Genomic DNA, 27633 nt, shown 5'->3' on the forward strand with positions numbered 1-27633 from the left:
TTTTAAATTATTATTTTGCCCCAAGAAAAAGTAAAATAATATTGTGTATGAAATGAATGAGCCTGCGACAATATAAAAAAAAGGAATCAATATCAACAATATTTGCCAGTTGTGAACTTTTTTTTTGGTGAGTATTTCAAGAAACTCCATTATGATTTTGCTGTCTCGCCTGCAAAAATTTAGATGAATACAATAATCACTACATACATATTATTGTAGGTAGGTATGATTATGTTTTTATGGGTTGTTATGCTGTAAATGGATTGTTCTTGCTGATTTAGGAACAGTATTGCAGAATTATTCATCATCTAGACAGTGGCTCTTCAGGCAAAAAACGAACGCAAAATGAGGAAATCATACGATTTTGCCATTTTAAAACTAATGTTTTTTTTTTAAATCGCGCAGTAATAAAAAAAAGCTTGTTTGCATGAAACCCGGTTGTGGAAAAAAAAAAATAATAAAAAATTAGTGGTTAAAAACAAAGTTGTTTTATTTATTTTATTGGAATAATAATCTATTATGATAGAAAAAATTAACACTTGACTGGAATGATGCTGGCTAAAACATTAACTACATTTTTTACTTAAAACAATAAATTATTAGAATATCTTTATTTTTTGTACTATTTTCAAATAAGTATGCGACTCCAGTGTGTCAAGAATCAAGTTGTAATAAAATTGATTTAGAGCCGTCAATCTGAAGTCCATTACGCTACCAATGGAGCAATGGATCATAAAATTATTGACACTTATCTTTTTTTAAATCCAAAATTAAAAAAAAATAGAATCCTATCAAATAAGCCTCATATAAATTTTCTTAACACGTCACTTTTGCCATAAGAAAAGAATTAGTAAAATTGTTTAATTATGGCAATAGGTACATAATAACTGGACTGAATAGTGTCACCTAGGTACTTCAGGGAGATTTTCAAGGTAAGAAACCCCTATATAATACTTGACTATATAATGGCAGGTATACATGTAAAGCTACATATTTTAATATGAGCAAATGTTCCAACCATAGAATTATAATATAACAGAAGGCGCGTAGAACCAAGTTTGTATGCATTGTACTGTGTCCAAAAGTCCCACCTCTACCCGACATCCTGCCTGCGTGCATGTGTGAAGTGGCCGCATAATGTTGCCAGACCGTGAATAATTTGTTATCATAACACAAATATAAGGTAATTTTGTGTTATGTTATGTTTTACCAAAAAAAATATTTTACTGTCTAGAAACGTAAAAAAGTCATTCAATAATCATTTAGTAATCAAGTAAATTGATCCATTTAATATTTTACGATATTAAACAGAGATAATAGAAAGCCGAGTAAAAAATTCAACTACCCTGGCAATACTAACAAAATGTCCACCTAATTTTATTTAACAATCTGAGAGTTAATAGCAAATAATATTATTTGTGAATTCGCTTCTTACACATGAAATGTGATCCCACCGTATTCCCTTTTCATCCCAATAGTATTTTGACAATTACGAACGACATAACACGACATAATTGAATTTAAATCGGCAGTTGTGCACTAAGCGACGTCTACAGAATACCAAATAGCCAAAATGTAAAGCTACTCATTTATGAGTAGTTTAGTCGGCATCAGTTTGATACGCGGTTTCTGGACTATTATAATTCCATGATCCCAACAAAATTGGCATATTTACATACATTGTCCCCCAAGCTCCTCCCGGTGTACTTAAAATAAAATATACAATACCACAATATGAAATCTAATCTCAGATTAATGCTCCTGTGTTATTATGCGGTGGAACCGTTTGAGAATATTTGTAAATATTCTGCTAATAAAATTAAACTGAAACTTTATTACTCAAAACGGCCATGATGTTAAAAAAATACTTATTTTCATTCTTAAGGATTTGATTTGACCAAAGGCACTTTGATCTTTTTATCGTGACAATGCACAGATGGCGTTAATAATTATTCCCACATCAGACGAGGCCAATGCGCTGTGGACATGTGAAGATGCAATGGAATAGTTGAAAATATCTCCGCGATGCTACTGACTTGTCAAGGACACAATCAAGGGTCATAATATATTAATAATTGGGATAACTTATTAATTATAAAACAAGAGATTTATATCTTTATATAAGTACCGTCACTCTTTTGCAAATATCTCGGAGGTGCGTGATGTGCGTGCCTTTTTCTTCAAAGATCACATTATTCTTTACGCCGGTACTTGCGGAACAATGCTTCCCCCAGTAAGAAGAACATCTCCACCAAGACTTGAATGTGCATCTTGACGTCCTATGGCGGCAGAATGTAAAACCGTCAACCATCAACAATGTCTTGTTTTTAACATATATGAATTTGGCTGCAACAGAAGAAAAATTGTTATATACATTGATAAATATTATCACTATCAGTCATATACGCAAAACAATTTCTTTTCAACTTTTGTTATTGCTTTCATATTTTCAATATTCCTTACTGTAATATGAGTACCAATACTGTATTTGCTGAAGGGAATTTTAGAACCAATGTCGACATCTACTCTCTATCTCACATCTTAATTTAATTCTGTGCCCAATACGTCTACCTGAATCATGTTATGTTTTTACAATGGACAGAGGTTCATTGTTTTATGTTCTGACTAGCTATGAATAGTGGTTTTTATTTTTGCACCACAACAGGCCAAAAAGCCCAATTACAGTGGTTTTTTTTTTAAAATTTTATTTTGTACATATTAAGGCTTTACTGACAGAATGCATTATTTTTGGTTATTGTTTGCTCTTCTTATGAAGATTTTAGCATTTTTCACCTAGTAAAACTAAATTTTTTATCCTAATAACGAATACTCTTTAATGATTGAATTTAATTTTTTTTTAGAGTGGAGGCGTATAAAAAAAAAAAAAAGGCTATTTAAATAAATTATCAGTTTTTTTTTCAAAATAACAACCCACTAAGTCTCTATCTTAGAGTCTTGTCAGCAGCTGAGAAAGAGGAGATATGGAAGGAAGTCATGTAAATACACCACAACATCCAGACACTGGAAAAAATAATCTTTCTTGGATTTTCTTTCTTACAACAGGAGGGAATTGAATTTGCGATGCCAGTTCCACAGTTGGCCATCTATAAATACTCAATGAGACATACTATCAATACCTTCTGATATCAAATAATCACTTACCAAGGATCTATAGAACTACTGATAGCATAATACTGACACTCTAATTTGCTTAATTTATAATGTGATTATCAATTTATGACTTTTAAAAAATATATTCTTTCAGTTTTTCACTTTAACTATTTTCTGTGGTTAAAATGAAGTGAAAATTATAATTAATTAAAAATAATAACCCTGTCTTTTTTGTAACAATCCCTCATAATCTCAGTTAGTGAATTAACAATAGAATGAAACACATTTCATTTTCTTCTTTCCACATCCGCCCCTCCAGGACACCCTTCTGCTAGCCAGAACTCTCGCCTTCTCTCATGTTAATCCCCTGTCTCTTAGTTCCCAAGCCGCAAAATTGTCATCGACAAGAAGAGGCAACTTGGGTTTAGGTTCTCCTGAGACATGCACAGCACATGTCTAAGCCAAGTCCACCACCGATTATAGGAGGCTGCTGCGTCCATTCTCGGACTTCAATGTTAGCTATGAAATAGAACCACCTTATGCCTAATATTCTCTTCAAGCACTTACTCTCAAAATTCAGAAGTTTGGCATTTTGAGTTTTGGTAAGGTGCCAAGATTCGCACCAATATAGGAGTAGTGACTTCTTCTTCTTTTTCTTCTTCGTCAGCCTTTTGTCCTCTACTGCTGGATATAGGCCTCTTGACATTATGCAAGAATTGAATAATCGGCATTCAGTTTTGGCTGAGTATAGACTAGAGTTCCAGACAAGATGCATCGCGTTAAATGTTGCTCCAGGAATTCCTAGGTGGGTTGCGAGCTCTTTGTGCATGCCACCATTTTCAGTTATTTATTTATTTTGTTCATTAACGCCCAAGGGGCATTAACAAAAAAAAAATACATGCTAACATACTTAAAAATAAAACACAAAAATACAGAAAAAAGATGTGAAATCCCAGGTATTTAAAGCTGTCAACATTCTCGATCCTCTGCCTATTATTAGAGAGAGGCTGATCAGGGTCAGGACAGGATTGATTGCACATAATCTAGGTCTTTTGACATTCCAATTTATTGAAATCTAAAATATACAAGTTAATCGGAAAAATAAAAATCAAACTTTTTTTCATGGTTATGACATTTTGTAAGACGATGGGTAACCAAACACCAATACACCAAAAATAATTAAAAATATTAATTTTGTGTATGTGGTGGCTTATGACATATTGAATTTGCATGGATGATAAGTTATGTTACGATTTCTAAATCCAATTCAAATATATATTAAAAACACAAAAGATATTTTAAAAATAATTTAACACTTACTGGTATATATAGTTTTAAAAAAACATAGTAATCCCAAATTAACATAAAACTAAGTTTAAATTGATTTAATTATGTTTTTTCATAGTTGACTACAAAGAAATATCATTAAACAATTCTAATTTAGTTTTGCATTTATTTATTTCAATAATAACATAGAAATTCTATTTTGATTTTTGTCACATTATTCGACATTCCCTGGAAAAATACATTTTATTAAACATTTCAATTTTATTACATAGTTGAACAGAACACTATTGAAATAAATAGAGTCAATGTCAGTATTAAAACTATAGATTTATTTCCTCTCGAATATTATGATAACAGTTTTTCAAAACAATGGCATATTATTTAAATTACACCAAAACCAAGGCATTTAGATTATTCGGCCACTAATTTTATTTAAGAAAAAAATGCACTTATTGAAGAGTCATTATTTATCAGTTTTAATGATACCTTTCATATATGTCTATACAGTTTTATACTATTTATGGCATTCTAAACTAATTGGTTGAACTTACTTAACCTAAAGGAGTACAAGGCCACTTCAAATTAAATTTATTTGTATCATGAGGTATTTTTTAAAAATATGTTGCACAAATAATTTTAACTGATACATAAATATTAGAATTTATAAACTGCAAGAAAAGAGTATTTGGACAATTATTTTGCAATCAAGTAAAGATGCGTTGAATAACTAGGGTAGTATTGAAAATACTTAATACAGTATAATGCATAGTCAAATATTATAATTAACTAAAAAATGTATAATTTAAAGCATAAAAATACATAATTATTTACTACTATGAACTAAAGTATATAAAATATAGTATGTAGATTGAAACACATTTTACAATAAAATGAGTTTTTTTGCAGATTTTGTGGAGCACATTAATATTTTTAAACCATGATTATATTTCAAAACAAAATATATACAGAATAAAATACAAAACATCAACAAATTACTTATTTTTAAATGTTATATTTATGGAAAATATACATTGGTGTCAAAACTTCAGAATATATCATAGGTAAAAAGGCTAAAGGAGAATCAATTAAAGATTTTTAAAAAAAAATGCATAACATTTTATATTTTTAATAAATTTAAAAAAACAATGTAGGTAAGATAGGTGTCATGTAAAACTATTAAGGCTACGTAAAATAAGTATCATAAACAGATTTTAATGTTCATCTAAATGAGAATTCATAAAAACAAGTCCAATTTTAAGTGATATGATCTGTTGATTTTATGAATGTCGTATAAAATGTTTTTTTTTACAACAGTCCAGGAGGCCCAATAAAAGTAGTGAAATCAAGCACAAAAGACCCAGGCTTGAGAAAAAAATCGCAATTAAGGCAATCCATTACACCATGGAAGCCGCTGTTTTTTATTTACGTCCAATATTGTTTCAATATGTTTAAAATTCTGAGAAAAGTAAATATATAACTCAATTTCAGCTAAAGCAGCTTATCAGTCACTTAACCTTTTTACTGTCGATATAATTAATAATATTTTTATATCAATATATATGTGAGACAATAATATTTAATATTATATTTAAGGTTTATTTACAAATACATCGGCTTAACTTGTAAAACTTCTAAGTCCCAAACTTACTTTTGTTCAGGGGAGAGTTAAAACAGTGTTTACTTCTGTAGCAAATAATAGTAATGTTTTTTCTCGAGTTTGTTTTAAAGATAATGTAAACACTCTACGAATATACAAGTTATAAACACACACAAATTATTTGAATTCCTAACAGAAAATGCCAAAATATCATTTTTGACAGTTTGTAATGAATTTTACAATTTATGGTGACGAATAGTATTTATGAATTACATAACACATATTTTTTGTACTAAACAAACATATACATCTAAAAGTTCATTGATTAAAAAACTTAAATTTCAATATAAGTATAAATTCATGGAAAAACAATATGCATAAAATCATACATAGTCAAACAATAAAAATTACTTCAACATTAAAATACTACATTTAAAAAAAAAAAACAATATAAGAACAATGCTATAAAAAAATGCAATTGACTTAGCTCCACAGATACAATTGAATTATTTCTTTGATATTTTTACACAGTAAAAAAGGTTAAGGTACTTTCTTTCTTTGCATCATGAACCAAAATTTTAATATTTAAAAAAAATAGGTATATAAATATGAGTCGTAAACATTTAAATTTATTAAATTTCTCAGTGGAAATTTATTAAAATTTCAAATACTTTAATCCATTTACTTTTGCAGACTAATTACTACTAACATATTAAAACAGAGATGAAGAACATTTAAGAGAAGGTAATATAAAAGTCTAGGAATCTACAGGGCTTATGACCTGTCAATGGCTGGTTTAAGTTAATATAATAATAATGTTAATATAAACAGCTCCCCAGGGAGTTGAATCCAGTCCTTGTCTACAAAAATTTGGACAAACTCAAAATATTGTTGACTAATTATAGTTTTATCACTCTTATAAAAATACCTTTGAAAAAATTCACAACATCTCCCATTTAAATTAAACACTGGCAAAAATACCAGTCTGATGATATTGCTAGAGCAATGAACCAGTTTTCTGATGCAGAAAAATGCAAAATACATATTTTTTAATAGATCACAAAGAAAATACACGTAGAATTATTTTTTATGCATAATACAATATATTTGAAGAAACAAGAAATATTTGAGTTCTAACCCTAATATTTAAATTTCAGGGCCATCATCATCATTAACATCATTGGTACACCAATCGCAGTGTATCTTGATCATTTTTGTTACATGAAAGCAAGATGATCAGTCTTAGGCTTCAACTACCAGTCCAAGGACTATGAAATATGCTAGACCCTTTTAAATAAATATTTCATATCATGTTGGGAATCAACCTGAGACCTCTTGCATGGTAGGCAAACGCGGTGACCATCGCACCACGGGGCCGACTTCAGTTAGTAAATAACAAATATATCGATACTATTAATGCTCATAAGTATCTTCGAAATCTTCTGTGGAGCCAAAATAACGCCGAATAAACCATAAAACATCTATAACTATTTAACTTTTTAGATTTTCATGGGCTTTGATATACTAATGGTGTTCTTCTGGTTATTAGCATCATTTTATAAATGTTTCGGATATGATCACATCATTGTTTTCAAGTGATTTTAATTTCAACAAATTACAACAGGGATGGAGAACATTTTAGAGAAGGGAATATATTAATCTCAATGACTCCCTGGGGGTTAAATTTAGTATTTTGTCAACAAACGTTTGGACAAACTACAAAATATTGTGATTTTAATTTCATCAGACCGTAAAAAAAAGCATTTCTTGTTTTTGTTAATATAATATAATGAAACTCATCTTATACTAAAAAAAACATTGTACAGCAAGAGTTGGTATTGATTTATTTAATTACAAAACAAGAAAAAATAATAATGTTCTTTCCCTTTTCCCTTTCTCAAACAATTAATTTACACACTGTCCCTTACAGCATTTCAAATTTCTGCTGTCATTTGAAAAACAGGTATTTAAAAACAAAAATATATTTAAAACAGGTATTTAAAAGCAAAATACGACTTCATTGTTTAAAAAAATGAGAGATATATCAAGTCTTGTATTTTATGCAGGCTCATGTGACATCATACCCACACAAAAGTTAAATAAAAAAATAAAGATTGAGATGATCTGAGGAGTGCAGACAACGTTTTAGTCTCTGTCCATTCATTCTCCTTGCCGCTGATTAACCTAGATGGCTAAACAACCGAGAAGAACACAATAAGTATGAATTGGTCAATCTATAGGCTACAAGTCTCATTTCACAAAATAATAGCGTCATTGCCATACTTCCAGTCCGTACATATTTTTGTGAGCTTTAGGTTTACCGTGACTGTGCACTGGAACCGAGTATACAACCTTCCCCTCCTCTACGTGCGCCAATGCTTTGCAGCTCTTACTAGATCGGGAAGAACAGTACCAACGAGTTTTTCCAGTCAAAGAATAACATGGGCTGGAATATGTATAGCCTCGATATAACAGGAGCTGCCTGCCGATCCTCGATCTGACATATTTTGCTGCAAAATAAGATTTAAGTCAATATAAAGAAAAATACATTTAAAGATTCAGATGAAATGCAATTTCTTGGTGGATATGCCGTAAGATTTTTGCTAAAAATAATAAATTATTTAATAAACATGAAGCGTCTTAAAACAAAGATGGCATTTTCCACTTTATTTTGTTTCGAGTAATATGCAATAAATGTTTTGTACTACTTTTTGCAGACAGCAGGGATATTTCATTATTTCAATTAATAATTATTTCCATAAGTTACTCTCCAAGAATATTTTGTTGTGATTAATCAGTCAATTATTGACTTATTTGAAATAACTGATGGTTTTTATTCTATAACGTAAAGAATATTGCCGTTGTTATTGAAGAAACTAAATGCATTGATTAAAAAATGTATGACATACTGCTATTTGTGCTTTATTCAGACCAATGGTAAAGATCGCCGTCTTTGTTTCAACACGCCTCAAATGTATATTTCGTTATAGTATTAGATCCTTGCTGTCATATAAAAAAAGTCAAAATAATTATGAATTAAATTGCCTTGCTGACTCTTTAATATTTTTGTATAACATATATGTTTTCTCAAAATAAGTATATCGGAGTATACATTATTTGAATGAACATTTTTCTAAAATTCACATGTTTTACCCAGGATGCAGTCTTAAAATATAATGTTTAATGACTGTCTAATTAAAGAAAAGTCTTATATGCGTAAATTCATTAACAGAATCCTCTTTCCCTTCTATCATGATCTTATTCCTACCTTTCTTGTTGTCCCTTTTGGTATTCGTTAGGCTTATACTTTCTCTTGTATCTCATATTTGTCATTTCAACTTTTATTGATGAACTAATTAATGAAACAGCAGTTATTGTAAAATATTCATCTAATATTGACAGCCAAATACAACATTGATTAAAATCTACAGCAATCTTACTACAAACAAATTGAAATAGATATTTTATTCAATCGTACTTATAAAATGCACATACTTACATAAAATTACATTATTTGCAGAAAAACATGAACATTTTTTACAGGTTCTTGGTCTAATTAATGTAAACTATCTACAGTGGCTTGCCATATTATTAGACTCAGTGGAATAATAGCACAAATCTTCGAGTAAAATATCGGCCCTTGTCCCAAATGCAGTAGAATAAGATTTTTTCACTCTGGCATCACCGATGAATACATATAAATCAATGGCAACACTGCTTGTGTCTACATTTCGATCTTTTGTAACTAGTTATGCCATTTTTTGGTGGTCAGTGGTTCATGGAGTATTTATTTTCCAGACAAATTATTAATTGAAATATTTTATTTTGATTATATTTTTGTGACTTTAATATGTTTTGTTGTTTGTTTTGAAGGGTATGTATACCTCAATACCTGTACATGTTTTTGTGTATTATTATCATAATGAGCGGGGATGGTATATTTTTATTGAGTTATTACATAACCCTACTTTTGATAATATTTTTTAGCTGTGGGGGGAACTGCTGATATTTCTCCACAAAATGTAGGAGAAATTTTGCGGGTTATTGAATAATACTGAGATGTCTCAGTGTAGCAGAGATTCATCAAATTTATCATAGCACAGGGAAAAGAGTGAATCGAAAACTGGATTTAGGTGTACCTTAAGAACCTGCTCATAAAGGAGCGTGTGGCAGAAAACAGATAATATAATAGAAATCTTAGAGATATTTCTTTGTAAAATAGAAAACATCCTGTAAATGTATTGACCAAACAGCCAAAGAAGGGCATTGAGATTTCGCAATGTACAGTTCAGAAACGCATTAAACCATTTGGGATAACTTCTCATTGCCCGGCACGCAAACTCAATTTAACACCCACAATGGCCAAGTAATATATGTAAACTTCAATGCACATGTAGATGTAGATGATTGGAAAAGAGCACTGATACTGAATAATCATAAATGATTTATTAATATACCCATAGAATTAAGAATGGTCCAGAAGGAGAATAGAATCGGATTTAAATACATCGGAATGTGTCCAATAATTCCCCTACTATGCCCCATTTTCACCGCGTGCATTCGTGATGTCGCCGCGATATGTTGCACGATGGGAAATAATACAATTATAACACAAATGTAAGGTAAAAAAAAGCAATCTGTTAATTTCTCTAAAATTTTATTGTGCACGCGGAAATATTGATTGACACAACAGAGTAGATAAGTAAAGGGTCATTTAAAAGGAGTAATTGAATTTTTGTTTTTATTTTATTTTTTATTTTTAACTTTAAACTTAAATTATAAAACAAATTTTATTTTACATAAAACTGATATTTTTATATCATGTTAAATAATATTTGATGTTTTAAAGATAATGTCGATCAAATGTCCACGATAGAGTTGTTTAATCCAAGATCCAATTTTGATTAGTTTTCTCATTAGATGAATAAAGTAGGGTAAAAAAATTTACAACCCTGGCAACACAAACGAAATGTTCATTTTGTTTCTTCGACAATCTGACAGATGGACAAATAATTAATTTTTTAAGTAATGCATTTGCTACATACACATTCATTTGCTAATTACACATGAAATGTGATTGCATCCTGTTTCTTTAAGATATTAGCAGTATTTCTACACTTTAAAAGGACACAACACGGCATAGTTGAATTCAAATCAGGAGTTGCGTACTGAGCAACGTCTACAAAGAAAATAATGGGTCAAAACGTAAACCTACTCATTTATGAGTAGTTTAGTCGCCTTCTGATTAATGTGCGTATGCGGTTTCTGGACTATTCTTAATTCTATGAATATACCTTTTAAATGTGTTTTACAATCGCTCACCAAAACTCTATTGTATTGATAAATTTCGTTGTTTTCACATTAAGTCTAATATATAGCAAGCAAATCATTAGATAATTTCCATAGATGAAACAAATATTAAATATAGTATAGAAGTCAAATTCAACAAAATAATCATATTATGGTAAAGGTTAAGTTAGGTTAGATTAAATCTAAATCTTACTTTAAACAGAACTCTTTTTTTAACCCCTTGATTCCAGATTTCTTTGTACGACATATCAGCTACTCTAGAGGATTTTAAACAAAATCAAGAACAAAAATTTTGGTTTCTTGATTTTTTTTTTTGATAGGGTTGTTCATAAATATAATTGCTAGCATTACTAGAAATCTGTATTTATCGTCTTTTTTGTCATTGAAATAAAAAATTAACCACATTTTTATCATTTTTTTAAGGTATGACATTTATAAAAACAATTTCCCATATGCAGTCATGGTTTAGTGGGACGAGTCACAAAACTCGCTATCAAATGTCTTCCACCTTTTTAAATCTTTTTTAGCACACCACACAATCCCTTACTGCACCATTTCTTAAAACATGTAGTCCTGTCTTTTGTGAGGCAATATCAAAGCTCATGGGTGTTTTCATTATCTTTATCCTGTTCTGACCCTGATCAGCCTCTCTACAATAATGGACAGAGGATTGAGAAAGTCGACAGATTTAAATACTTGGGAGTTCATATAACTGAGGATGGAATCATGCACTAAGAGCTCGCAACCAGCCTAGGAATTGCTGGAGCAAGTTTTAACATGATGCGTGTTGTCTGGAACTCTAGTCTATACTCGGTCAAAACGAAATGTCGATTGTTCAACTCTTGTAAAATGGCAGTATTCTTATATGGGTGCGAATCTCGGCACCTTACCAATGCTCAAAACACCAAACTTCTGAGTTTTGAGAGTAAGTGCTTGAGAAGAATATTAGGTATAAGGTGGTTTGATTTTATAACTAACATTGAAGTCCGAGAACGGACGCAGCAGCTTCCTATAACAAGCGTCTTGAGGATACGGCGGTGGACCTGGCTTGGACATGTGCTGCGCATGCCTCAGGAGAACCTAAACCCAAGTTGCCTCTTCTTTAAACCTGCGGGCTCACGCCGTCCTGGAAGGCCGTCGATGACGATCTTTCGACTTTATTCGGCGGAACTAAGGGGCACTGGATTGATGTGGGAAGAGGCGAAAATGCTGGCTGGCGATAGGGTCTCCTGGAGGCAAATGGTGATGTCCACATGCTTCACTTAGGAGCGGATGTGGAAAAGAAGAAGAAAGTAAAGCAAAATACACGACCAAACACTAGTGGGGAGTGCGTAAAACTAAACATGGAAAAGTTTGAGTTTGTTTGGTTCCGGGTTTGATTCCCGGTAAAATCACAAAAATTCAATGTGATTTTTCTCAAGCTTGGATGTTCTGCGCTATAATCCACCACTGTGTTTGAGCCAAAAATTGGCGAATTCAGGAAAGTTTTTATGTTGTCGTAACGACGCCAACAGACTTCAAAAGGCTAAACATGAGTATTAAAAAGAGTTGTCACCGAAATCTTAGAATATAAGAATTAATTGTCGGGTTTCTGATACTCGGTAACTGCATTTTTTACTAGTTGTGAGGTATTACACCTTTAAAGTTAAAAGCTCATCCTATGGGATCATCAACAATTCGAATAAAACCACAAGTCCAATATTATAAAATGTTTTTTTTGTATTTATAAAATACTAAATATTTTGATTTCTTTTTTAAACAGAGACTATTTAATGCCATTTATGAAGACGTCTTATTTTTCAAACATTTATGGTAACAAACTTGTGCCAGAAACCCGACTTAATGATTACAGAACACAATTCAATCGCAGGACCACAACTCTGTTTTTCTTCTGCAATTATGAAACTGACTTAACAATATCCTTAAAAATAAAAACCATTATTACATGACTTTTCTATTCAAATAATTACATTAAGTAAGTTGTTTTAAGACATAACGTGTAGTATTTCTATTTTTCCATATGAATTTACAAAATTATATTTGACTGAAATATTTCATATTTAAACTCATGTATGAAAAAGTATTAAAAACAATAATCAACGAGGAAGTTTAATTAATAGACTATCAAACTTAGCCAAAAAATTAAAAAGATATTTTTATGTATCTTGTTATCAGCACTATGATTTTTGAATGTTTTGTAATTTTGAAATTACGTGACGTCACAAGTTCTCTTCGGTGAGTTCTGCTGACTGGTGAATTGATGAAATTTATCATAACACTCTATCATTGGCTGATTCATAAGAACTAGTGACGTCGTTTAAAGTAGTTCGTTTTTATTAAAATCATTTTGATTATACATTTTCAAGAAACTATGTACAATTTAATGCTCTAATCTTTACGGAGCCTAAGAAAATATTTTTATATCCAATTTCCCGTAGCACTGAACTTCCTCATTGGTTGGTTGGAAAATATTTCTCCATATCAATAAACAAGCTAATTATACCTACCCTGGACAAAAAAGTTTTAAATAAATAAAATAAATTATTAAGTAACGCTAATAAAAATATTTATCTTATAATAACAAATTTTGTACTTTTATTATATCAAATGTGTACCACTGAATATTATATTATATCGTATAATACAGATAAAATAACACATCAAATCCAATAAGTAACTATTAAGTAAGTACATAGAAAATATGTCAATTTAAAACACAAATTAACATATAAACATGAATGAATATCCATATACATTATGACAAAGATAGAGAACATTTAAGAAAGGGATTTTTATAACCTTATTTTGTTTATTTTTTAAATACATATTATGTTAAACAATTTGTAGATTATGAAGTTATATTATTCATTATATTAAATATATTATATTATACGGTTAGTATACACAACATAATTTTATGGAATAATCTATGCATTGTTTAACACTTACCATTCCGTCTATACTTATATCTATTTTGTTTTTCGAAAACCACTTACATATATCAATATCAGTGCCATACTATAAAGCCACGTTTATTTTTGTACGCCTTAGGTTCGGAATGGGTATGAGTAGTAATAGCGTAAACGATATTCCCATCGTCTATATGCACTAATGCCTTGCAAATTCTACTACTACGAGAGGAACAATACCATCGAGTTTTCCCATTTAGAGAATGACAAGGGCTGGAGAATGTATAGCCTCCATAATACAAGAGCTGCTTCCCAAGTCTTGAGGTGACATAACTTACTGCAAAATAAGATTTGTGTAAATATCAAAATGAAATTTTGTTCCACTCTCTTTTCCATTAGCCGTGTAGTATAAAATTAACACAAGAATAATACGACTAAATATTTTCTTTGAGTAAAATCAATAAATAAATTTTATCTGCCGACCGGTTTCAGAACATGACTGTTCCTTTATCAAGGCTTGAAAATAAACTAGCACTAAATATTTTAATTCTTACCAAATAACAAGTACATTTCTAAAAATACATCATATCCGCTAACACGTGTCCAGTGTTTTTTGTCCAGGCTACAACTTCTCAGAAAAGAAATAAGGGAATAGACATTTTTAGCAAAGGACTGTTACTGAAACCTTTAATTTGGTTATTAATTATGGGAACTCATTCGCAGCTAGCACACATTATTTCATTTACATTACTTATGGACAATTCTTGATGGAATTCCATTGTAATGATGTAATAACTTATATTTACATATAAGTTATTAATTATAATACTTAGTACACTTCCACTTATTTATTTTGACCAATTAGCGCTTTCACCCTCTAATGGGCCAGTCTGTAGATGCCCATTAGAGGGTGAAAGCGCTAATTGGTCAAAATAAATAAGTTGAAGTGTACCAAGTATGTCTTAAATTAATAACTTATATGTAAATATAAGTTATTATATCATTATTGGCAGCTATTTGAATTTCTAATTTTTCATCATTATCTAACTTTAGATTACAAATATGTAAGATATTAAATCCATTATCAAAGGTGTGATTATTTTCAATTAGATTATTAGTGTTTACAGATGATATATTTTTAGGTGTCTACTTGTTATTTGGTAAGAGTTTGAATAATAGTGTTTATTTTAAAACCTTGACAAACGAACAGTCAGAATATTTTAAAAATAATTTTAGTAATATAATTTAGCATGGAAAATTTCAAAGTTAGTGCCTAATGTTAATCCAAAGTTATTAAAAAGTTTTTATTTATACCCATACAACATTTAATGCAGCCTTGGTTCGAGGATGATTATGTATCGGAATAGAGTATACGACCATTTCGTTCTCCACATGCGCCAGTGCTTTGCAGTTTCTGCCAGAACGAGATGAACAGTACCACCTAGTTTTTCCATTTTGGGCATACGAAGGACTGCAATATGTATAACCTCTGTAGTACAAAATCTGCTTACCACTTCTTGAAAGGATGTAACGTGCTACAAAATAAGATTTTAGTAATTATTACTACCATGAACGTGGAACTCTGAAAAGGAAATGAGGTAACAGAAGTGGAATTAATTTAAATAACAAATATTTTTAAAACCTCAAGTAGAAGAAGTGCGTTGAAAAGATTACTAAATGATTGTGAATGTGGACAATGAAATAAATTATGCACTAATGTACGACAGAATCACCAATAATAAAGTCCGAGGAAAACTTAAAGGGACAAGAATAAATTAAAATATTAAAAAGTGTCACAGCGATTTCGTCATGTGGAACAAACATGTAAAATTTTAGGAAGATGCATGTAGTAAAATATGATGAGGACAGCCAAGAAAGACTTGGCATGATTAGATCAATCTAAATCCACAAGAAATAACATAATATGCTGGTTGTAATAAAATTATAACTGTTATCAACATTTTTCTAAAAAACCAAACATCGTGTAGATATTACATTACCATTAAAATGACGGTTCTAAATCTTTTTTGAAGAGAAAGCTAGAGATCACAGAAAACAAGACTGCATATTTTTAAAAAATCAGTTTAATTCATTTGTTAGCTTATTTTGTTTAGTTTTATTACAATTCATGTAATAATTAAAATATTATTTTCATATTAAGTTAGGTTAAGAGGGCGAATAAAAACAATTTGTTATTAAAAAAAGTGTCAACAATCATTTAACAACATTCATTTAACCCGTTTTCCCAATAACATTTTTAAAAAAATAAATAAAATATGTCTATTTAAATCTAGGTAAGGTACAAAAATATTTAGAATTTCATTGGATTACTATTAGATAAACTCAATACTGTCTTGATAAAGGGGTGCTCTTTAACAAGTAGACAGAAAAAAATAAAGCGATGGAAAAATTTATTAAAAATAAAATTCAAAGAGAATCATAAAACGGTTTAAAGGACCTTATACAAACCTTCTTTCTTTCATTACAATTTTCTTTTTAATTCTAACACTTTTCTTATATTCATTTATATATTTTTTTTACTATGCAAAGTTTCACTTTTTATTTTGCATTGCAGTATGCTTTTTATTGTATCTACATGTATACAAAAAAGCATTGTTTATTTTTTCAATTATTACTTACTATGTTTGTACTCACCTGTAATGCCCCTTAGGAGTATTGTAAAATTGAATAATTAAAAAATAAAAACCGTTAGCTGTATGGTTGGCTGGATAAGTCGCATTAAAAAGAGTTTTTGATGTATTTAAGTCCGCCAACGTACTATTTACGCAGTGCGGTAGTTTCATAATTATTGTATTCACAATTGATAATTTTTATTTGTGCTCAAGTATTTTAAGTAAAAAATGTCTTTTATGTTCCAGTATTTAACTTTAAATGAATGAGAAATAACGAACATTAAAATGCTACAGAATAAGGCAGTGAGGATAATACTCAAAGCCAATAAATGAACTTTGAAAGAAAGCATAAAGAAATTGGCTTTCACACAGAAAATTAACAAATCAAATGTAATATTGCAATTGTCATTCATAAAAGAATTAATGTGCAAAATGAAATAAAAAAAATTAACAAAAAATGCCATAGATATGAAACCAGAGATATAGAAAAAAAATGACAGGAAAAACAATTTTAAAATTCACTGTACAAGATATTAAAATTGTACAATAAGTTACCAGAAGATTTTTATGGGGAAAACCTAAAAATATTTTTAATGTAAATAAAAAAATTATATTAGCTCTAAAACTAATTTTGAAAAGCATAACTAAATAGATTTTTTTTTCTTTATATTTATATATAAGCTTGAAAATCCAGTACATCTCCATAATGATTTAGACATCTTAAAACATTGTTAAGAAAATATGCATATCATATCATCTATCCTATTTTTTGACCATAAAATTAAAAATGTGTCAGCGATCAAGGTGTTAACGTTTATACTTCATGATTCATATCATTAATTATTGTCGTACTTTCGCACTTATTATGATTGAGTTGCACAGTCTAAAAAGGTATCTATCAGGTGTTCTGCAAGACATTGGACTTCCTCAATTAATTTCATTTTCATATATTTTGTTTTAAAAAATCGTTGTATCTTTTAATATCAGGGGGATGATTGTGATTTGGTTTACAAGAGATAACTATATCCCCAAATGTATATAAGGAGCCCGCACATCCCCTATATCTGTAAGTACAAGCCCATCTGAGCTTATTGGTATAGGAAGACATTTGATGAATGGAGTACGTGTGACCGTCAAGAATGAGTATCTTTTTACCATTTTTATTCATCCTATAAAATGCTGTAAGAAAACAACAAAATCATGTTTACATTGTTTTAGATAAAAACTTGTTTTAGGATAAAAACTTGATTTAGGATAATAACTAATAACGTATAATGAATGAAAAAAACACATACTTTCTAGATAGGTTTTAATTTATTTAGATTCTTGAAACTTATTTAATTTTTATTATTTTGGGAATAATAACAGATCACCAGCGATAGGTACATTTATCAACACAAAGTCATTACTTAACTGGGTTAGCGATTCTATAAAACTGTTCACAGTATGCAAAAGACAAAAATAATAGAAAATAGCACTGAAATATAAATCATCATAAATTGAAAATATAGAAAAACATCATTATCTTTGTGGTGTGACATTTTACACATATTTGTTTATAAATTTGTTTGAACAATTTTTATTTTCAATTACACGTCGACCGGTTTTGAAATTACTAGTCCTGACGATGTGGTAGTAGTAACCTCAAAAGTAGTTTATATAAAATATACATAAAATACATTAAGTGGAATGATTATTGTAAAACCTTTTTAGTTTATAAAGTTATCGACGAGTCTCCAAAGATATCGAGACTAACAAGACAACTATTGATTGATTGAAACATATTTTTATTCCATGACTAAGCCGGTTCAAAATATTCAATTTTTTTATGTCAATATTATATACAGGTAACCCAACCCTCCTATAACACGGTCTTCAACAACACGGTTTTACTTCAACCCTCCAACAATACGGTTGTTTATATATGATGTATTTACATATATTAGTTAGAACACACGATGATGCGTCCGTCACCTACAGGAAATCGTCAGAATTGGTTTACAAGAGATAACTATATATAGTATAGTTGGATAATTTATAAAGCGCCATTTTTGTGAAAATCACCTCAAGGGCGCTGTACAATGAATAAATATCCCAGCACGTCTTGCAGCTACAGAGCGCATGGACGGTTGGGATTCTAGTTCTTTGTTTTCAATTGAAATCAATTTAATTATAACAGATAGGAGCTTGATTACAGCACATCTTGCGGCTACAGGGCGCATAGACGGTAGGAAATCTAGTCCCTATTTACACATTGGTGAGTGCAACTATATCCCCAAACGTATATAAGGAGCCCGCACATCCCCTATATCTGTAAGTACAACCTACTGAAAATCGTCAGTTAAAGTAGAAAACGAGCGGAAATCATCAGAAAAATGAAATCGTTGGTATTTTACTAGAACATGAAAAATTGATTGGAGGTGTTAATTTTGACAATATGAGTATTTAGGAAGTTTAAGATTTATTGATGGAAGATGAAATTGGCAAAGCATATTTGCTGGAAATGGCTTCAAACGTTCAAACCGATTTTGAGGAGATGAGCAGAGATGAAATTGTGAAATAAAAGAATTGACTTTAAAGAAATAACAACCAAAAAATGTAAAATAATTTAATTTCAACGCACTCATCCACTGAAAGTTTCGGACATAAATTGGTTGATACTTCGGCTAAGCCAAAATCTGCAGTCGGGATGTCGGATTACGTTCGGCCGTACTTAGGTGGAAAATCAGCACAATTAGAGATATTGAATTGTTGTTCATTCAAATAATTAGTTATTGTATTGCCATCGTCTAACATCAAAAATAAAAACTTGACTGATTTTGTAATTGACTATAGTTAGTAATTCTAAGATCTTTCATATTTATATTTTTGTAATTCCTTTACACTAAATAAGTTAATGTTCCTATCACATACATTGAAGAACTGTTACATATAAGTTATATGTTTAACATAACAATGAACCAAAAAGTGATAAAAAATAAACTAATTTACTTATTAAATGTATGCTTTTTATTTCATTGTGTATTTTATTTAACACTTATTAAAATGAACTGGCAAGGTTTAACAACAGAAATGCCTAATTTTGGGCATTTGAACGTGACTTTCAACTAATTTAAATAAGTTTTGCTTTTGTTTCGGCCGAAACTAGAACAGAAGCTGAAATTCGGTTTCTATCCCTTTATATGCACTATATGCACCCTTCATATGTTTTAATGTGATGTGCTGATGTATGTTTAAAAGCATCAAACATAATATATGATAAATGAGAATCACAAAAAATTAAGAACTGGAAAAAGAGAATAGCAAATAAAATACTATTGTATGACAATCATAATTTATTATCATTCAAAAAAGTTTGATATAATACCAATTAATATAAAATATTAGCAAGAGTAACAAAAAACAAAATAACCAATACAAGTATTAAAAAGTAGAAGCAACTTAATGGCATAGCGTTAAAACTATAAATATGGATTTTTAACAATAGCATATCACATTATTAAATATATATATGTAATATAAAATAGATTTGATTAATAACATCACGAAATTCAATAACAGGATTAACCTATTATTAATTTACATATTTAAAATTTTAATGGCAAAAAAGCAAATATAATTCATCTTAAAACAAAACATATGATAATATATCAATTTTTGCAATTGGCACAATTTATATTTTAAAATTAATGTAAGTATAAAAAAGTGTCATGCTGTAAAAGAAAAAACAATAATAAAAATCCCAACATCTAAATCCCAGTACAGCCCCCAAATACATATTTTTAAAACTATTTCTTTAGTTATAATTTTATTAGATTATGATTTTGATTCATTTGGTAAAGTGTAATTACATATGTGTTTGTTTCCTGTATCTTAAAGTTCAGCTTTTATTTAAATGTGTATTTTGTTTCAGAATGACTATACATAACTTAGATTTTTTTTAAATGGTTCACAACTGGATGTTACATAAACAGCTAAATTATACTATTTGTTTTTGGTAATATTTGATTGAACTTGATTAGATATTCAAACAAAAATGGAAGGGTCACATGATGCAAGTCATGCACAACATAGATTAGAAGACAGAAGATTTACTGAAAGCGGGGCCCAAACAATATAGAGTGAGGGTGAGATTCCCGAGAATAATGTGTAAGGGAACTCGCTGTTATTGTCTATATGATCCTACATCGTAAGTGTTATAAGATAAAAATATGTATATTTTGCAACATGGGAATCAAGTGACTGTGTTGTGATTTTCTCACAGAACATAAAAATCAAATTAAAATTATTTTACTGCTAATAGACCAATAGATGGATTACTTAAATTTCATGCAGAATGTATCAGTTTGATCACGTAAATCATTTGAATGCTTATCATTTTATTGTTCAAATAATTTGAGTAATTTAACATTTATTTAGCAACCTGTTCATTATTTTCGGATTTAACTGGTCTAAGGGATTTTTGATATTTGACTCTCCCACGAGAAGAATTCAAACTGGCAGGTTCATGCTGATGTTCTGTGTTTTTAAAATTAGTCATAGTATCTCCGGACATATAAATATGCCCTCTGCATCCTTTGCCATAGTGAGAAGAACAGTACCATCTTTTGAGCCCCGTAGCTAACAGAGAACCTTCTCTGTAAGTGTATTTCTGGTACATCAGAAGAGTTGCCCCATTGGAAGTAGTGACGAATTGAGGAGTATCTAAAAATATTTTTATAATTGAATGTAAATAATTTTGCTGCCAATGAAAATAATTGACAAATATTGTGTAAACTGAGACAGTGGATGAAATCTACAATGTTTGATATGTCAAGATTTGGACTGTCAATGACAATCTGGATGATACTGAAAAATCATTGAAAGTTTATTATTTTATAGGTCGATTTTTAATATTTTTTAAATAACGCATGGTCTTATCATCACTGAAGCAAATACATATTTTTTTCTGTTGAAAATAACTCATCCTGCAATGTACATTAATACTTGCTCATCAAGACGTTAATCATTTGATGCATCATGCATATTTTTAAACCCAAATATTAAATAGAATAGTAAAACCAATACTTGATACTTTACTACAATCATGCTACACACGTCTATTCTGACTGACATACTTTCCTAACTTCTTCCACATTCATTAAGCTAAAAAGATAGGCACACTTCGAAAAAATGATTTATTTCTTAATGATAGTTCAATTAACATAGGTATTGGTTTGCATAATTTATTTTGGTATTTTGATAATTATAAATGGTAAAACTCAAATTAAAAAACCGACTTAAACATGTCCAGCAAAGTTGATTGGTTTGAAAAAGAAACTTGTTAATGAGCAGCGGACGAAAAGCGTGAACAACAAGGCTTTTTTTTTCCTGACAACGATCTGGATATTTGGCAATCAGGATGACTGGAGTTTGGATAAACGGAATTCTACTGTATAAATGAATTGGCAAAATATATTTTTTATTAAATGTTATTTTTTATATTGTAATTTGTGATTATAAAATGTTCTAGAGTTTCAACCAAATAAGTTAGTAATACTTTTCTTCAAAAAATTTACAAAACCGTAATAGAAAAAATCAATGAATATATAAATTTTAAAACTAGATTCTAACCCACTGTCTTTTTGACTTACTTCCTGATAATATATTTCTCCTATATCACACTAGCATAATTAAATATCATAATTTTAAACATCATAGTTATAACTAATAATTTAATATTGATATAAAGAAAGTATTTTTATAACATTATAAGTATACAAAATACTTGGATCACACATTATAACATTACATACAAAATACTTGGATCACGCGTAAACAGCAAAAATGATTATCTATGAACATTTTGAACACAGGTATGATTTATATCGCAGTAAAGAATTCGGATTTCGTCGGTATTTTCATTCCATATGTGTGCTTTGGCTTTACAGCTTCTAAACTTTGAGCAACGATAGCGAATTTTGTTGCCATTGCTGTTGCCATCTGATGTAAAAGTATAACCGTTGATCATCAGCATCCGTTTTCCAATCCTTGACATCACATATTCAGCACATATATCTAAAATGTAAATAAAACGCAAAGAAGATAACAAAGTGGTAATAATTTATAATATATTAATAAAAACATAGTAAAATGTCAACTAATTGAAGCATTGACATTTCACATGAATTTCAAATCATTGGTATTAGTAAGACTATGATAAAAATAATACTTACTTTAGAAATGGTAATCAATTAAAAAATATGTATTTAAAACATGCATAAGACTGAATTATTTCACCTACATACTAGGCAACGCACGAAAATAGTTCTTAATTCTTATACTTTTTGGACCGGTTGTTTTTAATCAGATGAATCTCACTCGAATCAATAAAGGTGTCAGCTCTTTAACTTCATAAAAATCAACAAACGGAAGAATTTAATAAATATGGATGTTCAAACATAATCAGAGTGGTGAATGTTACAGTGTGTAATGCGGCCACTTAAACCAACCAATGACAGCTCATAATTCCTGTAAATGCCTAGACTTTCATATTCTTTCTCTAAAATGTTCTCCATCTGTTGTAATATTATGTTGATCTTAATAACTCCCAGGGAGTAAAATTTTTATTGTATTTCATGTTTGGGATCACTAATTTGAATCAATAGCATATACTAAACTTATTCATTTTTTGATTAACAATTGATTACATTTAAAGTACCGTGAAACTCTCTCAATTTTCAATAAATATCCACAAAAAAAAATGCACATTTTAACAAACAGCCTTTAATTAAAAATAGCATTCGAAGACAATTTTTATGAAAACTGTATAGTCCTTAAATTTTCTTTACATAAGTACACATAAATACTACTTACTCGTGGTGTGATAAAGGGACACTTTACAAAACATATTTATACAAATTGTGGAATAAGCTAATCCACACATTGATTATAAGTAATTAAATTATTAGACGTCTTATTACTTAGTAAAAAATAATAATTTAGATATTTTTCCTGAAATTATCATGAGACAACTTACTTAATTGGAAAACATTATATGAAATACTAAGACTTATATGTATATATTTTTTTTAAACTGAAGAGTCAATAGTTAGACAAAAATGCATTAAATGTGAGATCAAATCTGTAGAGCAAAAAAATGTTTTTCAATTACATATTATTTGTATTACAATACATTTCATTTGATTTAAAAATAGTTTATAATTTTTATTTAATTTTGCACCACAACATGCCAGCAGTACTATTCTGAACCGCTCTCGCGGCCGTACAAAACACTTTAATTTCGTGTATTTACATACAAAATATGTGAGAAAAAAGTGTTTTCTAAGGCCACGAGAGCGTTTGGAATATCACCCCAGGGGGACAATTACTAACGCTATCTTCATCGATACATATTGAGACAGATACAAAAACGCGTATATTAGTAAGAAAATTTAAAATCAGAAAAGGAAGCCAAATTACAGCTCAGAATACCCACTACCCAGGCTTGAAAAAAATCTCATTTAATTTTTGTGTTTTCATCGGGAATCGAACCCGGATAAATAAAGTCACTAAGTTGAATTTAATATTTAAAAGATAATAGATAAACAAAGCTGTTTTTACCTAACTTAAAACATAATTTCACAAAATCTGCATAATTACAGAGAACATTATAATTATAAACAACCCCTAGGTAACCAAATCATCAACATTCTCACATCTCTATTTGCACCTGATGGTGCATAGGGCACTGCATTGGTACACCAAATGCAACGTAACTTAATTGATATTTTGCACAAAGATAGGGTTGACAGTGAAATATTTCAGTAAAAACCACCTTATAAATAAATATTTCACGTCGCCCCTACTAGGAATTGAGCCCAGGACTTCAAGCATGGTAGGCGTTTGAGCCAGCCACTACACTACGAGGCGGACTTTTTTCCACTCCATTCCTTTTTCACCATCGAGTTGAAAACACTCATCCAGGATTCCGGTTCTATTTGACACACAGAACTGTATTTTTCATCCATCTGGGCACAGGTCAGATGACCAAAACCAACGTTAATTATATATGAAGTTGAATATCTCGTTATTACTTAGGGTTTTACAAAAATAAAGTATCTGGAGTTTAATAAATATTTAAATTACTAACTTAGTGATTTTCATTTTAATTAAAAATTTTTTTCCAACGGATTAGGAAAACAGATACAATTATGTACAATGGAGAACTACAGTACAAAACACTCGGGGTTAAGAAAAATCGCATATAAATATTTTGAACTCACCAGGAGTCAAGCCCTGAACCCTCCATGTATGAGTCAAAATGCCTTAGCCATTATGCTACGGAGGCTGGAAATAGATACTGAAGTTTAAAAATGTGTAATTAACAAGTATGATTCAAATTAGGACATATGATTTTAATTTTATTTGGGTCACTGTCCAAAACTTGTGCCTTTGCTTTACAAATTTTATATTTTATACAACGATAATGGTATTTGTTGCCTATTTTCTTATTAAATAAGAATCTGTAGTCATTTAGCTTGAGCAAATTGTACTTTCCATGTCTTGAAGGAATAAATTCTGCCTTAAGATCTAAAACAAAATAGGTAAAATTAGATTTTGTAAAAAGCATTAAGAATACTTAACTTATAGTCACAAGGATGACAAAAATTATAAAAGCGTTTTGTTCTAAAAGCTTATAAATAAAATACATAAATATGTAGAAAGGTTTAGCTATATGTTGTAATTTATGGTAAACAAGTATAGGAAAGAGAAACAAATATTTTTTTGTTTTGTTTTTATTTATTAAATTATCCACAGTTAAAAAACAGAGAGACTAATACTGTATACTGTTGTTACATGTAAAAACATTAAGGATTACAAGACAAAAATTTATTCAAAGTTTGAAGTGGAAATTTCTTATTCCGATTATCACCATCATGTGGCACTGGTACACCAACTGATCAGCTCTTACAAAAATGGAAAGCGATCAGTCTTACGCATCGGGCGCCAGTCTGTGTCTAGTGACTATGAAATGTTGCGCAGAGAAGAAAAACATGTATTCAATACATATTTTACGTTGACCTTGCCGGAAATTCAATCCAGAACTTCATGCATGAATGCAAAAACAATAACCAGTACACTACGAGGCAGAAATTTCAATTTGATTTCCTTACTCAGGATTTTTACCAAAGGGTACACCAAATAAATACAAATAAATTTTACAATAAAAATCAATCCATCGGCGGAAGAGAGGGGACTTTATAGAAACTTATAAGATACTCAATATTTTTATTATGATTGCCCCCTGCATGAGATGTATCAATTAAATCCCAACACAAATTTACGGGGTCATAACTGGAAGCTCTATCGTCACCAATTCCACCTCAATCCCAAGAAAAACTTCCTTTCCAGCAGGGGTAGTTTCAGACTGGAATAAATTACTTTGTCCATTCCATTTTCGTCAACCAGTTCAAAAACCGTTTGGATGCTTTTATGAAGGAAGAAGAACTTGGATAAAAAGCAGTACACGAGATGTAGGCATCAGCAAAGGCTGCCTGCCTATAACGAATAATAATAACCCATCAAAATTTTACCGTGTCATGTGGATTTGTACGACTGGACCAGTGTGAAATTGGCTATTGTTTTGGTATTTTAGTCTGTCTAGATAATATTCTACGGAGGTTGAAAATCTAGTAAGTACTAAAATCACTAATCCTCCGGGCAACTCATTGATTAATTTTATACTGTCTTAAAATAAGTTCTCGGTTAATGTTGAAGATTTTTATTGAGAATAATGCTGTTCTTCGTCTTCTTGCTATATTAAAATATATATATGTATGTAGACAGCTTTAACATGCCATTTCTAAATTTAATGTTTTAAAGCACAAATTATTTTATAATGAAAATGGAATTTTATGCACATATAGAAATAATTACACAAGCAATCACATTTACATATGTAAATAAAATTTTAAAAACCTTTTAGAAATTCAGAATGTATAATAAACACACATACCTAATGCCATTACACGTAGCTAGGACGGTACCATTCTTTTCAAATTAAAGGCACATTTTAATTCCACTAATAAAAACACACAGATCGCATTCATAATAAATGTAAGGTTTTAAGTGACAGCTAGTCTGTCAGCGACATGTTTTCAACGCGTAGAATAATGAAAATGCTAAATACAAGAGTATGTTATTTACGATTTGGTTATAGTTGTTTTTACATAAACTTTTAATAAAATTACACAAAACGGCCAACTGCGGCATAAATAACTCAAAAGAAACAATATTTTTTGTCAAACATAACCTTTCACCAGTAGATGTCACTTCATACTAAATTACTAGTTTATAATTGCATTAATATAGCAAACAGTAACAACATTGAATCTTAGAAATATGTCGCATTTTTTATTTAATAGCTAGTACATTTATTTTACGGCTACTTAGTTGTTTAACTAACTTCAAAACCACTTCCAAAAAACTAATAAGTCCAAACATTATCGCAGATAAAAAATACAAAGTTATCACAGATAAAACACTGATAAATGAACGCTAGCGAACGTTCAGTTTTAAAACACTCTTCCAATCAATCATTTTATTGTGATAGTTCATAAGACTAATCCCTGAATTAGGTAAAAAGAATATTTAGTTATTGTTGCTCGTAAAATAAAGTAAGTAAGCAAAAATCAAATTTCATATGCATCAATAGGCTGGACATATCGATATTAAATATATATAAAAGTATTGGCAATATTGATACTTATGCAAATATTATACATTTGGGTACACAACAAATTAT

At 29.8% G+C, this 27633-nt stretch overlaps 1 protein-coding gene across 7 annotated transcripts; it reads right to left on the reverse strand.

Moving 5' to 3' along the window:
• Window positions 1-609: 609 nt before the first annotated feature.
• LOC148273953 (uncharacterized) lies at window positions 610-27351 on the reverse strand. 7 transcript variants are annotated; one of them, XM_088237880.1, is made up of 6 exons: window positions 26845-27338; window positions 25112-25418; window positions 15529-15749; window positions 9264-14551; window positions 3679-8505; window positions 610-2346 (listed from the first exon to the last, which is right to left on the reverse strand). In XM_088237880.1, the coding sequence occupies exons 5-6, from the start codon at window positions 3938-3940 to the stop codon at window positions 2117-2119; spliced, it is 492 nt and encodes a 163-aa protein (XP_088094006.1). In that variant the 5' UTR covers window positions 3941-8505; window positions 9264-14551; window positions 15529-15749; window positions 25112-25418; window positions 26845-27338; the 3' UTR covers window positions 610-2116. The 7 variants fall into 7 exon arrangements, 5 of the variants coding, with proteins under 5 accessions (XP_088094006.1, XP_088094007.1, XP_088094005.1 ...); XM_088237881.1 differs by having other exon boundaries at window positions 3679-14551; window positions 25112-26387; window positions 26845-27351; XM_088237879.1 differs by having other exon boundaries at window positions 3679-14551.
• Between the last annotated feature and the right edge of the window lie 282 nt (window positions 27352-27633).

This window comes from Micrasema longulum, unplaced genomic scaffold (assembly GCF_059751315.1).
Source record: "Micrasema longulum isolate JH-2025_06_02 unplaced genomic scaffold, ASM5975131v1 h1tg001796l, whole genome shotgun sequence".
Lineage (NCBI taxonomy): Eukaryota > Metazoa > Arthropoda > Insecta > Trichoptera > Brachycentridae > Micrasema > Micrasema longulum.

What these genes read in the sequence shown, in the direction of transcription:
- LOC148273953 (XM_088237881.1), bottom strand. Translation starts at nt 3,940, where the DNA reads ATGCACAAAGAGCTCGCAACCCACCTAGGAATTCCTGGAGCAACATTT. An exon ending in CAAACTTCTGAATTTTGAGA is followed by an intron (nt 2,347 to 3,678) that starts GTAAGTGCTTGA and finishes CTTCTGTTGCAG; the next exon opens with CCAAATTCATATATGTTAAA.